This window comes from Podarcis tiliguerta, assembly GCF_965153285.1.
Source record: "Podarcis tiliguerta genome assembly, chromosome: 5".
Taxonomy (NCBI): Eukaryota; Metazoa; Chordata; class Lepidosauria; order Squamata; family Lacertidae; genus Podarcis; species Podarcis tiliguerta.
The window spans coordinates 55,618,538-55,634,699 of NC_139538.1; the positions used below are offsets into that span (position 1 = coordinate 55,618,538).

At 39.9% G+C, this 16,162-nt stretch overlaps 1 protein-coding gene across 6 annotated transcripts in view; it reads right to left on the minus strand.

Annotated features, from left to right (window-relative positions):
- The window catches only part of ADAM12 (ADAM metallopeptidase domain 12), a 189,768-nt gene that overhangs the window by 65,320 nt on the left and 108,286 nt on the right, over positions 1-16,162 (minus strand). For all 6 annotated transcript variants that reach the window (XM_083439608.1, XM_083439605.1, XM_083439604.1 and 3 more), the window contains 5 exons: positions 12,304-12,487; positions 7,861-7,926; positions 5,911-5,982; positions 4,112-4,281; positions 3,242-3,326 (listed from right to left, as the gene is read on the minus strand). In XM_083439608.1, the coding sequence (XP_083295734.1) occupies positions 3,242-3,326; positions 4,112-4,281; positions 5,911-5,982; positions 7,861-7,926; positions 12,304-12,487 (577 nt within the window). The remainder of the gene's footprint in view (positions 1-3,241; positions 3,327-4,111; positions 4,282-5,910; positions 5,983-7,860; positions 7,927-12,303; positions 12,488-16,162) is intronic.

Here is a 16,162-nt window from a genome sequence, read left to right on the forward strand (position 1 = left end):
AGGGGCAAAACAGCTGGGAGCTCAGCATGGTGCTGGCACAAGAGCACTGGATTGGCTCTTCTACTGCACCTGTGAAACACTAAGCTCCCTGCCCCTCCCTCTCAGTAAATGGCAGCAAATCTCGGTTTCGGGAAGCCAGGTGAGAAATGCTGCAGCCTTGGCAATTTGGGACTTTGTTTCCTTTCCCCCAGTCTCATACTATGGACATTTTTGCCCTTGTCTGTGTACCGACCCAATTTATTACCAGAAGAGAACTCTCTTTTGCAGGGAGAAGAATACAGTGGTACTTCGGGTTACATACGCTTCAGGTTACATACGCTTCAGGTTACAGACTCCGCTAACCCAGAAATAGTACCTCAGGTTAAGAACTTTGCTTCAGGATAAGAACAGAAATCGTGCAGCAGCGGCGCGACAGCAGCAGGAGGCCCCATTAGCTAAAGTGGTGCTTCAGGTTAAGAACAGTTTCAGGTTAAGAACGGACCTCCGGAACGAATGAAGTACTTAACCCGAGGTACCACTGTACTGAATGACATCCACCTTCTCATCTCAGCTCAGGCATACCATATAAATAAATTTTGAAAGATGATTTTCAATTTCATGAAACTTTCAATACCAAATACAAACTCTGCACTGTGTTATCAAAATTGTGTTATCAGTCTAGTTCTTCTTACCCCCCTCCCCAAATTTCAAAAAAATGTTGAAACGCAATCTTGGCAATTACAGACAACTGCAAAGGAAAACTAAAGTGGTAGCTAAACATTTTTAAATCCTTCTATATAGTACTGTTTTGCAAATAATAGAGTGTTAATGTCTAGAGTGAGTCATCTCCACTCCTATGAGCCCTGAATTACCAATGTATTTAATAAATACAGATATCATAAGTCCTGACTCTACATATGTAGTTTTTTAGAAGTTCAATTAAAAAAACCCAGTGTTGTAATTTGGATCAATTTGGCAGTGGGGGTGGGTAGAGAAAGAGGGAAGAAGAATTTGAAATGCTTGATCTGTACACAACTATTTTCTTTCTGTATACAAGGAAATGTTAAGCTTTCTCTTAATCCGGAAAAGGCAAACTGATCTCCAAACCATGTTTCATGCTTTCAGACACTTATTCTGTATTGTAAACATATTAATTCAATACAGTTATACAATAAATAAAAGCAAGCGTACTCCCACAGATGGACCAGGGCAGCAAACGATAGGGCTTTAACATGTCAGTATTATTACCATGTAAAGAGGAGAACTATTTGGTTCATTTTGAATATAATTTTACTAGTTATCTAGAGCAATTTCTTCAACACAGGAAATGCAATGTCACAGCAAAAGAGATTGCTTGAACACATTTTGAATTAAACAACTGAAAGCATTTACCCTGAGGATGAGAAAAATATGTGATACTAGAAGAAAACTGAGATTGATGTGTTTCTAATTTATTCTCCCCCTCCCCCCAAGCTCTTTCCAGTTGTCAAAATTTGAACAAACAGAGGGTAGTGGCAGTTTAAAACAGTGAGAAGGGAGTTCAGGAAGGCTCTGTTATTGTTTATTTATTTACTTATTTATAGCACTTACTTACTTACTTACCTACCTACCTTACTATACTGCCCTTCAGCCAAGGGTCACAGGGCAGTTTACAATATGAAAACATGGGTTAGCTAAGGTGTTGTATCCATCTTTGCTATTTCTCCTTGTTGAAACCGGTTTGTTTTCTTAAAAAAACAGCACCCCTCCGATACCCCTCCATCCCTGTTACTCAGACTTGTGCCATTGCTCACCGCCCCCCTTTCAGTGTCCATATCTTCTTAGTGCACTTAAATTTCCTCCTTTTCTACTCCTCAGCTGCCTCATTTGAGACAGATAATGCATGCACAGCCCTCAACATCCCATAGTGCATTCACACAATAGGTTTCCAGTGCTAATTAGCTGGAGAGATAAATATAAGCATGCCTTGTGCCCAGATAAGTATCCTGTAGCCTTGGCCACTTTTGAACCACTGCTACATCTCACTCTAAAACTTAATCAAGATTAAGGTAAAGGACCCCTGACAGTTAAGTCCAGTCATAGATGACTCTGGGGTTGCGGCGCTCCTCTCACTTTACAGGCCGAGGGAGCTGGCGTTTGTCCGCAGAAAGTTTTTCCAGGTCATGTGGCCAGCATGACTAAGCCGCTTCTGGCGCAACGGAACACTGAAACCAGAGCAGTGCACGGAAACACAGTTTCCAACGGAGCCGTACCTATTTATCTACTGTAGATTCCGGCGTATAGGACGACTTTTTAACCCTGGGAAAGAGGTTAAAAAGTTGGGGGTCATCTAATACGCTGGGTATGGCTGCAGTGGACGGCGGACTCCGTGCAGGGAGAAAGCTGCCCGGCGAAGCTGCCCAGAAATGCTAAGCCGGCTTCACTGGGCGGCTTCCTCCCGGTGTGGAACCCACCGCCCACTGCCGCTGCCCAGCGAAGCTGCCAAAGCATATAAGGCAGCTGCCAATTTGGGGGGTCGTCTTATACTCCCAGTCGCCTAATACGCCAGAATCTACGGTACTTGCACTTTTTGGGCGTGCTTTCGAACTGCTAGGTTGGCAGGAGCTGGGACCAAGCAATGGGAGCTCACCCCGTTGCGGGGATTTGAACCACAGATCTTCTGATCGGCAAGCCCAAGAGGCTTAGTGGTTTAGACCACAGCGCCACCCGCTGACCTTTAACTTTAGGCAACTTGAAATGCATGCACCTTACTTATTAAAAGTGACAAGTTCTAATAGAAGCTAAAATGAACACACAGACACACTGTGCTGGAAAGGCAACAAAAACATGAACGTATTCTAAAGAGCTATCCTGAAAACACAAAAGCTTTGTTATAGTTACTACCACCTGTTGTCTTTTGTCATCTGACTTATAATAAAAGCTATTACTGGTAAATTGAAAAATAAGCAATTAGGTAAGAGTGCTTATAATTATTTCTCTCTGGCCCATAGCAAAAATGCAGCATGCCTCATAAATAATTTTGGGAGAGTTTTCGTACAAAGCATAGAAATGAAAAGATAAATTATAAATTTATATTTTTTTATTCTGTGAGGCTATTTTGGTTTCGGTTCACTACTCTGAAAGGAGACAACAAAGAAAACATTAAATGATGATATTTCATTACAAGGCTAAGTAGTGGCTTCTCTTTAATAAATTATCATAATTTCTTGAAACAAGAATAACAACAATAAATAACAATAATAGAAATGGACTTGGTACTTACCATAACAATACCTCCAGACTGCTCTGCAGTACACATGCTCATTATAGGTGCCATACCAATGGTAGTACCTTGGAAATAAGCTCCACTGATGGAAGAAAAGAAAGTGTGTGTTTTTTAAAAACCACATTCAACTTTAGAAGGCAGGCTTAGCCCACATTCAATGGTAACCTCTTTATTTTACTAATATAATCCAAAACCAATAATAAGGGCTTTACTGCTATCTCCTTTAGTGCAGTAAGGACCTATATTCTCTCAGAAAGGAATTAGCCACCCCTGAGTCAATTGTCTGCTGCCCAGCCCTGGCCAATTTCAATAGTCAAGAAGGGCAAGAATCCAGGACAGAAGTGGAAGGCCTCCAAGCTGTTTCTCACGACTGCAAAAGGTGAAAAATATCCATAGTGACATGACTAGATGACGTCCTAGCTGCATCCATCTCTGACTCTGTCAAAGGTCAGTATGAATACAAGAGATATTATTCACAAAATAAACAGAAAGCCTTCAAGGGCTCTTAAGTTTTTAACTCCACAGCCTCCAGAAAAAAGCCCCTGCTTGACACTGTGTGGTAAGGAAGTGAGATTCTTTGATACTATCACCACCACAGAGGAAGTCACCTGTGTTTGGTCACATTAATTATGGCCCTTCTGTTATTTTGTTCTCTAGCAGGCTACACAACCATTTTATCACCCTCAACTCTTCAGGAGCCAATACCAAGAAGCCACTGTGGCCCATCAACTGGAGTGAGGAAGTTTGGGAGCAATCTGGAGTGTGGGAACAGTCTGGAATTTCTAGACTTTTGTAACACTTCTTCTTCTTTTTTTTTAGAGTAAGAAACCTTTGCTCCGTGTGCAGTTCTTGCATCCGTGGACGTACCTCACTAGTTGTGCATTGTCATGGGGTTTACGAGGTAGAAGTTTCAATTTTCGCCAGTCCAAAAACTCATGAAGGCTGGTGAAGGGGTCCTGGGTTATTGCGCACTTATCCATGTCATTCCAGACTTCCACTCCAACCAAGGCTATTCGTATATTTAGTGGCCTATAGAACTGATGAAACGGCCAAATTAACATGCTGGGTTTTATTTGTAATTTTATTTCAAATTAGAAAGTAGAATATGGCTGTATAAACAGCTTACACGATGGATGACGCGCAGTGTAAATTAATGATGCAGAGTTTTAAAGAATAAAAGCTGTACTGAATTAAAATAAACTTCTTCATAAACAACATGGTTCCAAACAGTTTGACTGAGATTACATACTGACTCTGTTCACAACTGAAACAGACAGACTCTCACTGACATCTTACAGAGAACACAAAAGTGAAACTGGCTGCTAAGCCACAAGTCAGAGTGACTCAACAGTTAGCAGTTAAGCCTAAATAACTTTAGTAGGCCCAAATGACTGCAGTCCCAGCACTTCCCAGCCTGCTTTGCTCTTCTGCTCTCATGTGTCTTTGTCACATGACAATGAGGCCTGGAATGGACAACATTTTACATGCAGTGAAGAAGGAAGTTAGATCATGCTCTCTGGTTGCATCCGCTCTGCTTCTAACACCCCAGGATGGTCAGGCATGGGTGAAACGTTTATACGTAGATATATAAAATGCAATGAACATATCTAACTTCATAGATGACAAGTGGATTATAAGTGGGTCAGCGATTGCACTGCAGATCTATGTGAGTTGTACTTCAACAAAAATATGCCCTGAAAGCCTGAAATAAGGATGGAAATCTCTCTCAACGGTGAGATTGCTTAGCCTAGCAGACATTTGAGATCTGGCAGGTGACTTGTAGTTGTAAGCTTCTTCTCTATTGAAGTGTAGCTAATTAATTAATAGTCATTATACAGGTGCCTCCCCACTTATGTGTGTTCCATTTGCACATGACTGTGTACACATGTGGTGCCGGAAAGTGATTAAATAATTCAATTCAACTCCAGGAATGGTGGGAGAGAGCAGGAGAGTCCTCAAGGAGACTCTCCCCAGAGCTCAAGGAGGACATCAGTCCCAAAGAGACCAGAGGTGCATTGGGGCTTTGTTTATGCTGCTCCGCCTCCTTGCCTTACAGTTGGTGTGCGGGGTGGCACAGCAGCAGCAGCTTTCCCACACATACTCCAGCCTCCTGCCAGCCACAGAACTTCAATTTTAGTTGTAGATATCTTTGAATATAGATTTCTTAGTATGGACTTAAGAGAGAGCAGCAGAGAGGGTGTCTAAAGGATGTTTAGAGATGCTCCCCACTTTATACAATTTCACTTATGTGGAGGGGGGGCCTGGAACGTGACTCATGCATAAGTGGGGAGTCACCTGTGCTTCCCCTTTCCACACACATTTTCTCAATGGGGAATGACTTCAGTAAGAGCAGGTTTGCTATTGTTAGAAAGTAGACTGCTTCCCAGCAACAGAAAGCATCGTTGTCCTTTTAAAAAACTGTTGAATAGTGGGAAAGATGGAAGAAGGACACAGCTCTGTTGGATACACAGCTCTTTATTGCAGCAGTTAGAACTGCTCCTGGAATCAGACTGACTGCAACCTAGCTGGCTGCTTTATATAATACTAATGAAACAGTAACAACTCACAACTAGCTAACCAATCAGGAGCAACAGTTTTCAATCCTTCATTTACATAGTGGTGGCCCTGAGTGAGAACTGCCACTAAATACATAACACAAATGTTACCTTATCAACATAGTTGGCAATTTCTATCAGCCTCAGCTTCACTTTCTCCACGTCTTTGCCCTGTCTCTGAAACTACAAAAAATAGTAACAAAGAAGCATCAACTCATGAGTATTATACTCATTATTCTGCAGACAATATTTGCATTCTCCAAGAAGACATTGAATGACATATGGGTTTTACATACAATATGGGCCCATCGTAAGCTCCTATTACCGACAGTAGAACCCACGTAGGCCTTAAAACAAGCAAACATTGTGTGAAGGGGTGTGGTTTTTCAAACAACAAAAAAGGGCTTCTCATCCTGCTCCCACACAGCTGACTCACTGGGATCCATCTTATAGTGCAAAGAAAAAGGCTCTCATTTTAGCTGTCTCTCTGCCATAGGAAGAAAGCAATTCTGCTGTTTAAGCAGAGGTGTTGAAGAGGCAACGTCTGTCATTCTGAATGAGGGAAAATGCAAATTGGAAAACATTTCAATACGAGGTTTTTCATTTTTGGTTGCACTTCAGAAAGTTGAGATACTTTCAACCATCTGTCTTGTGTATTTGTTTTTGAAGCTCTTTTGCAAATGCTCAGCAATTTATGCAGCCTTGCTTAATTCAGTAACCGGCAAACTGTATCTAAAGAACCTACACCACAGAATTGGTATTATTAATGCAAGCCAATCATAGTCTTAGTTCTGTTGGGTGAAAATTAAATAATGCAATGTAGCTCCAAGCATTCAGGAATTATGTTTCCTGAATCCATGCACATTTCATTAGTATGAATTAGCAAATTTAGGGATATGGATTTCTCTCCCCCCCCCCCCACTTATTGCTTTGAGATACCTGCAAAGAGGCTTAACTATTTGTAACACCTTAGCATGCCTTGCAAATCAGTGTGGAGACTTGGCAGAAACTGGAATTCTTTACGTACTTCTTAGTAACAGAGGCAGCATTATACATTATATTATATTTAGGATGCCCGTATATATTTTAATGTGAATCTAATTAATTAGCACTTCCCACACAAATATGTGGAAATATAGCTATCCTTTGAAATTCACTTCTCTGAATTTTGCGATGCAGTTCTCTAACCCAAAAACGTGGATAAAAAGAATTTATTTTGGAAAAATGTGCACTGATGTGTACACATTTATGAAAAGAACATCAAAAAATGCATTATGTTGGGGAAAATTTGGTTGAAAATGCAGATGGTTGGAGAAATGCGAACAAAAATACATACACTTTTTCATGCTGTACTTAAAATTGAAAAAGGAGAGAATGTGATAAACTGAGATAGGCAGATTCGTTAATCTGTGTATGCTACACATCAAACTTTACAACCCTTGAATTGGGTTGCACCTTGTTTCACTTGGGTAGCTCACTGGAGCACTACTGTTCACTTAATGTAATATAATGTATATACAGAAGTCCACAAATATGGTTTCTAGGCTGTCGGTCATGAGTAGAAATTTAATGCCGCCGGGCGGCAAAGATGACCATACCAAGCTCTATCTAGCCTAATGCTGCCTGCTGTCATTGTCGCAGGGTCTCCATGGTTTCAGGCCATGGAGGAGATGTCAAGAACTGAACCTGGGACCTTATAAATGCAATGCCTGCATTCTTACACTTAGCTATGCCTCCCCCTTTTCTGGTAGAAATCACAGCACAATAAAAAACAACAACAACCCAACACTTTAAAAACATGTAGGCAGAGAGTGGAACACTGCATTTACCATTAATATTTCTTTACCATGGAATAGGTTAGTCCGCCACACTAATTTAAAGAAGAATTTTCGTTTTATCAGTTTTTTTATATCATAGATATCAATGAAGCAACAACATGAGGACAGTGAAGTATTTATCTGATTCCTTCTCTCAAAGAAAATGAATTTCCAAGGCATATCATTCCATACAACCCCCTTGCAAATATATTTCTTCACACTTTTAACTTTAGAAGTTGTGTACCTCTCGATTATCGGCCACAATAATAAGTTCCACGTACTTGGTAGATTTCAGGGTTTCCCTCTTGTGCTACCGAAACAAAGATATTTGTTTATTTTTATATATTCCCTTTCCGTATTAAAAAAAATGCTAAAGGCAGACAACAACAACAACAACAAAAGCAAGTAAGCAATATCATAATCCACAAAAAAGTATCATAATAAAATCAGATTAGGGCAGATAAAAAGCAGCCAGTTAAAAACATAATTAAACTAAAATACAAGTTAAAACACAGAGGAAAGAGATCAGATTAATGCTATTAATAATCCAAGGACACCTAGGATATCTATTTCCTATAACAGTGGTATGTTATAAAACAATTTAAATATCACTAACAGTATTTACTTCGTGTGTGTGTGTGTGTGTGTGTGTGTGTAAAATGAAATTTGTATTGCACCTCTCTTCCATCATGGAACTATGGCTAAACCACAGTTAGCAATAATGTCACAACCGACAAAGTTTTAGTACAGATGAGGTTCTTGGGTGGACTTCCACCCACGTACTGACCAGACCAGTCCCAGACCTCCTGAGCTTCAACAAGGTTGTTGGACAATGCCATATGTCATATGTGGTGCCAGGATGCTCCATGCCAAGTAAGCTCGTCAGCACTATTTTCTAAGTTTGGCAAAAGTTTGGAGCGGGATGAAACATCAAATTTGATCTAGCTGTTTTCGGCTTATCATATTAAATAATTGTGGACTGTACAGAATCTAAGAAAACGGCTTCCAGTTTAATGAACTTTAACCCAAATGTAGAAATTTCAAATTCTAGATTCCTGAAAGAGACTGAAACAGTCTGAACCTGGAGTTTCCGGCAGGATTTAATAAGGAAGTTTATTTGTTCATTGTTGGAATACTCTTTGTGAAATAGTTCATTTATCAGTGTTGATGTCTTGCCAAAATATGAGCATGTGTGTCTCATGACAAGAGTACCAAATATGCAGAAGCTCTTTCATTTTTAAATGTGAAATTCCTGAGTCTGCAATCTGTTGCAGTAATATTGGACAGAATACTCCTACGTACTTTTGTGTGCCCATCAATCTACCACAAAGGTGAGTGTGGGGTGGTAGTGTATCTGGTGACTTTTGGAGTGGGGCAACTTAGCATTCCAAATGGGGTGGCCAAGGATTCTCTTGCCCTACTTTAAACACAAAAATGATTTGCTGCCATGTAATATGGCAGAAGTGCTGCTTCAGGAGCCCATAGGAATGGTTTTCTGCTTTTAAAGTGACAAAGTTGGAATGACGCTAAATTTATGACATAGCATCACTCTCAGGAGTATTCTTGGGGGGAAAGGAAGCTGCTCTCATTGATCTCTCCTTCTACCTCTTCTTGTGCACAGGGCTTAGTTGATGATTTCCCCTTCTAACCAAGCCATTGTTTAGCAAGCCTTCCAAGCTAGTTCACTAAAGGTAGAAGACATAAAATATTCCTGCTTGGCTGAAAAGGTTCACAGCAGTGATATTTTGAGATACGCTCAAGATTCATCTTCACAAACAGTACAAACAGCCAAATGAGCAGCATTTTCATGCTCCAAAGAATTTGAACTACCTCAAAATAAAAACAAATGGGACAAAAGAGCTCTTGGGGATATGATGCAAGCTCCTGAACTTCTTATGTCTGATTAACATTATTAATCTGCTCCATGACTTGTCTGGAGGATGCGTTTCTTAGACAGACCATTTGTTTCTAAAATACACCTAATTATCACTTCTCTCTGCTTGCACAGCACAGCTTTCATAGTGCAATCAACTCCTCATTCATCCAAGACCGTAATTTTTTTAAAACAACAACAACAACACAAACACAAAATAATTTAGCAAAATAACATATTTACAAACTATGTAAATGCAAAGGGGGAAAAACAGTTTAGAGTCCTTGTTTCACCACACATTATTTCACAGTCTCTGCAGGATTCTATTTAATCTAGTGTCAAAGCAGATAAGCAAGAACCCTAAAGTAGCTTCAGAGAAGCTTATTCCGTGGTGGCTGAAAGCACATGGAGATGTAATTGTTGGCAGTTCCAACCACATGTCTTTGCACGCTACCACATCCTGAGATTTCTGAGGAAAGCTGTGAGGAAAGGAACCTAATGCTGAGTTTCTAAAGTGGCTGAAATCTGTAAATGATCATCTCTTCATGTAATAAGATTTTAAAATGGCCACTACATACTTCCTGAAATTCTATTTCCATCTGAAGCAAATAGGGATTATCATTTTAGGAAGAAAAAAACCACCACTTTTTCAAGTCTTTAAACAAGCTATGGAGTTTATCTGCAGCCTTGCTGAAAATTGCCTTTGATTTGTTTTGTCTCATGTGTTAGGATTTATTCTGGAGTGAACTGCTCTGTTACAGTGAAGTCTGCTTGGAGAAAGTGCTTTTCATACAAAGGAGCTTAATAACTGGAAACAAAGGACGTGTGTGCAGATCAAATATCCCTATTAATGTGAATAGGAATGTGTTGTGAGCTCCATAGAGGTATCTGAGTGCATCTTAAATATCTAGACCAGAACACATGCTTGTCTGTAAACTTGCTTCCCTGTAACTTATACAGTATATGTACAAGGCCAGAGATTTGTTTATTTATTTTAAAAAACCCATTTAAATCCCTTTTAGATCATTTATCTTAAAGCTGAATTGAAACACTTTTGAAACATACCGGTACTTATCGAAATATATTTGAAGAAATATATTAAGAATAAAACCCCCCATTTTAAACAGCAGCTATTTCCTTTTTATTAAGGTGACCTAATTATTCCATACAGTATTTGTATGTGTGTGGGGGGGGGCTTTTACTCTTTGGAACATATTCAGTACAGAAGCTATATGAATGGAACCTTAAGTATACAAGACTGAATTCGGATGTCAGCTGCACCAAATGGGAAAGGTTTTTTCTGCCTATGGAAAGCTACTGTTCAGCAGAGGGATCCCACCAACTGAGGGAACTTCAGCTGATTTTTCCACTCCCAATGCATACAACTGCACTACCTCTGTCTCCCAAACATCCAGAACAGTCTGGGATGTGGTGCTGAGGTCTGCAGGCAAAAAAGTGCTTCTCCTCTTCTGCTGGTGGAAGTTTGAACCCAACCCATATGTGTACTATGTTGGCATAGAATCTGTCACAGCCTTGAAGATCACGTGTGTTTATACAGTACGTTGGTCATGGCTCCCTCACTTTTATAAATTATTTTGCAAGACTGGTTATTCTGATATGGAACTCTCTGTACATTTATAGATGAGCTGTTCTAGTGTTAATGAACTGGAACAGTCTACACATCCATTGTACAGCTGCAGCACATACAATGGTAAAATGGATTTTAGAAGCATGCGGTAAGGAGCAATAATATTTGGAAATGTACCTTTTAATGCTAATACAATGCAAATGCATTTGTTCCATCATATAAATAATACCCCTTGATGTTGGGCTAGGCTGGTGTACCTAATTTGAACTTAATAAAAATGATAAGTGGGTTACATAGCCAATGTGCCTTATGCACTACAATACTTCTCATGCAATAAGTACTTTAGACAGATTCCTGCTACCACGTTATTCCCTGACCCCTCTCTTTAATGCTTACTTAATGCATATATAAATCTGTGGTCTTATTTGCTGTATCTGCCAAAACCTCTTCCCATTTCATTACACAGTATGTAGCTCCCATTATCTTGATATGCATTTTTATTCAAGCGATATACCAATGGGGAAAATGTTTGAGACCCTATACTTTAACAGTGTAACTGACTGGGGCATTTATAATTTTTCATCAGCAGAATCTTCCATAATAGTCTTTAGTCATTAGGAAACTCTTTTCCTAAATTTGGAGTTTGTTATTAGAATAGTAACAGAAATCAGGCCACTAGCAGCACTTGTTGATCTGTTGATCCGCTAGCTATCAGAAAGAATTATAGGGACAAACTACAGACGGCAACCTATTTCTGTAAAGCAGAGATAGGCAGCTTATGGCCCTACAGATGCTGCTGGACTGCAGCTCCCACCATCCCTGACCATTGGCCATGCTGACTGGGGTTGACAGGAGTTGGAAGCCCAACCATATCCAGAGGGCTACAGGACCCCCATCCTTGCCACAAAGCATTTAGTCATTAAACATTATGCAGACATATTTAACCTTTAGCTGACAAAAGATGCTGCTTAGAAATTCAAGTGGCTTGAATAGTTAATGAGGAAGATTCACAAAATGGAAAAATAAACAGTGGATGTGAACCTTTTCCCGGCAATAGCACAATGTACAAAGTAATCCAGCTTTCCCCAATATTCTCTACTTTTGCCATGTATTGCTGCAATATGCTTCAAAACAGACTTTACCCCAAGATATGGAGACGTAATGTCAGATTTGCCGAGATTTGATTCTTTAAAACCATGAAGGAGAAAAGTACAATTTCCACCTACCCTGCTAGCAAATTTCTGGATAAATTGTACGGTATCCTCCGGAGTGATGCCTGAGATGTTGAGATGATGACCACAAGAACCCAGAGCTAGTTTTAAGTCCCTTGCTTGGTAGATTATATGTTCATTTGTAGCACCTTCCAGTGGCTCCAAAATATAGGCATTATCCTCAAACAAAATAAGTCCCCTGTAGTATAAAACAAATAAATGATGCATTCCTTTATAGTGCTATGTTGTGTGCTTGGTTTGCAACAAAGTGACAGATTTTCAATAAGTATGAAAGAATAGCATATGTTTAGATCAAACCCCAATGGGGCACAAACTATAAATTCTGCATACTGTAATCTTGGCATACAGTTCGCTACAATGAATATATTGTTTCTCTCTGCCTAAACCCTGCAGCCCAGTGCCAAACTGCATTTGCATTTTATAGCAATGCATGAACATTCCTCTTCCCAGAGAGCCGACGTCATCTGGCACAGGGCTGGTGCTCAGCAACTCTTTCTGATATTTTGAATTATTATGACTTTACTAAATTGTATTAATGAATTTATACTTGTTTGCTTTATTTATATGTTACTGTATTTGATATTATAGCGTTTGCAACTATAATATCTATAGATGTATTATATAAATAAAATATAGATATAGATATTATCACAACTATGGTGATTATTGTGAGCTGCTTTCAGCTCAACACTTGTTGGAAAGTGGAATACAAATATCAAATCGATATCAAGTGACCATTGCTTTGCAGTGTACTTGTTTTGGAAAACTCTAAAGAAAAATTAACAGACAGAAACAACAGTCTTTAAACTTTAGTATGGGTATTCAACATTTCAAAGGGTATGACTACCAGCAAATACCAATGAAAACAAAATTAAACAAGGAAGCAGGATCAATTTAAAAGAACTTTTTTTTTGGATCAGTTAATAAAACCAAATTGCTTTGTTGAGAATGGTGAGAGTGGGTGCATGAAGAATTCAGCACATATTGTTAAGAGTCTTATAATTATGTGTTCAGCTCAATGCTCGATCAATGATCACTGTGCCAAAAGCACACACCATTTTAAGCAGCTTTGTAACATCATTGTCACCCCACATTTAAGAGTAAAAATTCTTCCAAGACACCTAACAAGGAAAATAAATAAGACATTAATAAAATCACATTGAAACACCAAAAAATGAATGAATCTTCAGGATTCTTCCCAAGTGCAGCCGGTTTTGTGGGTGGGAAGTTGAGTGGGAACAATCCTGATGGAAGAGACTCTGAAGTCTTCTCTTCTTTGCCTTCTTGACTCACTCTCCTTCCTTCACACAGGTTGGAGGGGAGACAGAGAACCCAGGCAGAGCAGGCTTTGAGAGCTGGCTCTGAGATCTTTGAGTGCCTACCTGCTTGCCTGGTGCTCCTGTTCCTTCCCCTTTGTATGTAACGACTTGCAAGTTGGATATGTGAACCAAAACAGGACTGTGTCACCACATGCCCTCCCTGCATTGGGAACGTCCAGTCTACATTCTCACTACGTTCAATGAAGAATGAAATCAAGAAGGCATCCAAGAGAGAGCTCAAAGTACAGGTGATGGTGTGGAAGCACGAAGTCTGTTACTTGCTCCTCTTCAGCTCAAGACCCCTCTTCCATCAATGGGGACTCACTCACCTTTAGTATCAAACTCACTGCAGGGGCTAACACGCAGTTTAATTCCTGACAATGAATGTGGATCACCTCCATGAGGGATAACATGAAAACTAGCTCAGTCTTTGTTGCAAAACTGGTATTGAGCTGGAGACGAAGATATCTCCATTTCTTCTAAGCACCTACCTCTCCAGCTTTCATAGTGCAGTACAAATCACCTCTCTACACCACACCTGAGTCTCCTTCTGCAAGATAGGGATAACACTTAGCTCTCTCAACAGGGTGTTACAAGGCTTAACTAGATCCTTTCAGAAAGCATCTTTAGGAATAAACAGCAATAATTCCTACTGCTTTTGAAAAGTGGCTGCACTCCGGCTTATGTAATTACTGCCAAAAGCTTTGAGCTGTATAAGAGATTCTTTAATTCCTGTATCCAAATAGCTATGAGCTACTGGTACTTAATACACAGTATTAGCTACTTCCCTAGGCAAAGAGAACTTTTCCTGTGTGTAAGACCCTGCTCCAGGGAAGCTGGGAGAGCACAGTCTTAAAAATTATGCCAAGCCTACAAGATGATCTAGAATATTGTATGGGGTAATATAATGATCAGGTTTTACTTATCACATGCCAATCGACACAGCATTCTAATCAAAAAATTGTTTCTAAACAACTATTTTCTTTCAAATATTCACCAATAAAATAAAATAATGGAAAGCTATAACATGTGCTATAATTGTCCTTAATTACCAGAGTTATTTTTTCATAGCGTTCCTACCTTAATCATTATCTCTGTTTTGTCCTTTTTTGAGGACATCACATTAATAGGTGCCTAATGTGACTTGCTGGCATTGTGGGCTAGCAAGTAGGCAGATGTCTTATTTTTAGCACACGTTGATGTAATTGCTTTCCTATGAATACTAAGGCTGGAATCCTGCACTCCCTTACCTTACCTGGGAGTAAGTTCCATAGAATGAAGAGTAGGATTACTCACCCTCCCACAGAACAAACCTTGGGAGTGATGTGGCCCTGATTTTAGTTGGTTAGAGTGTGGTGCTGATAACACCAAGTTTGCAGGTTTGATCCCATAAGGGACAGCTGCATATTCCTGCATGCACCGGGTTGATCCTCAGGGTCCTTTCCAATGCTATGATTCTATGATCCTTACTTGGGAAACTGCACATTTGCTCATTCTCACTACTGAAACATGCCAATGATAGGATTGCATCACAATGCTGGTGCAAAGGTGCCAGTCATATCCTCTACCAGCACTGGATTCCTTACGCTTGATCCTATATACCAGGCATCTCCAAACTCAGCCCTCCAGCTGTTTTTGGACTACAACTCCCATCATCCCTAGCTAACAGGACCAGTGGTCAAGGATGGGAATTGTAGTCCCAAAACAGCTGGAGGGCCGAGTTTGAGGATGCATGCTATATACTCTTACAGTGGAGTACACAGAGGATAGGATGCAGTGGTGTTTTAAGTTACCCTCAATAAAGCTGAGAATGACACTGAAGATGACTTATTCAGCCACATGTAAACATTCCTAGTCACTGCGCGTCCTGCAACATGAATGAGACTCTGAAAAGATACAACCAGCAGTGGCCAACAACTTCCCACAGCTGCTAACTTTATGAGAAAGCTTAATTAAATAAATGTGGCACTCTTCTGGGGATTCCCCCCCCCCTCCCATGTTCATAGCCTTTATAATATCTAAATAATGTGCAAAATGTAGAAGTTTTTGTCTTAATTTTGTTGACAATATAAACTTAAAATAGCTCTGCTTTATTTAAGGTCAGAGAGAATTCTTGATTATTTCCTACTGAGGGCTTCAGTTTTCAGATTTATATTTTATTAGTAATGATAGGTTTTTAAAAGCTATCACATGTTCATCACACAGCAGCACTGAGTGCTAGATTGTCCCCCAAATAAGTTCTTCCTGTAACCACAGTTCATCCCTTCACAGCAGTAGGGAATTGGGGTGACATGGAAGGTTGCAATCCGATGCACACTTACCTGGAATTAAATCCCTAGAAGTAAGTAACTCAGTGGGGCTTACATTCATTCTGAGTAGACACTGTTCAGCTTAACTTTCATGGTGTCAACTAAAGGTCAGTGGGATTTCTGGCCCAGGATCTGCTTTGCATGTGGTTAAGTCTCAGGTTCAATCTCTGGCATCTCCAGGTAGCTTTGATAGACCTCTGTCTAAAACCCTGGAAAGCCGCAGCG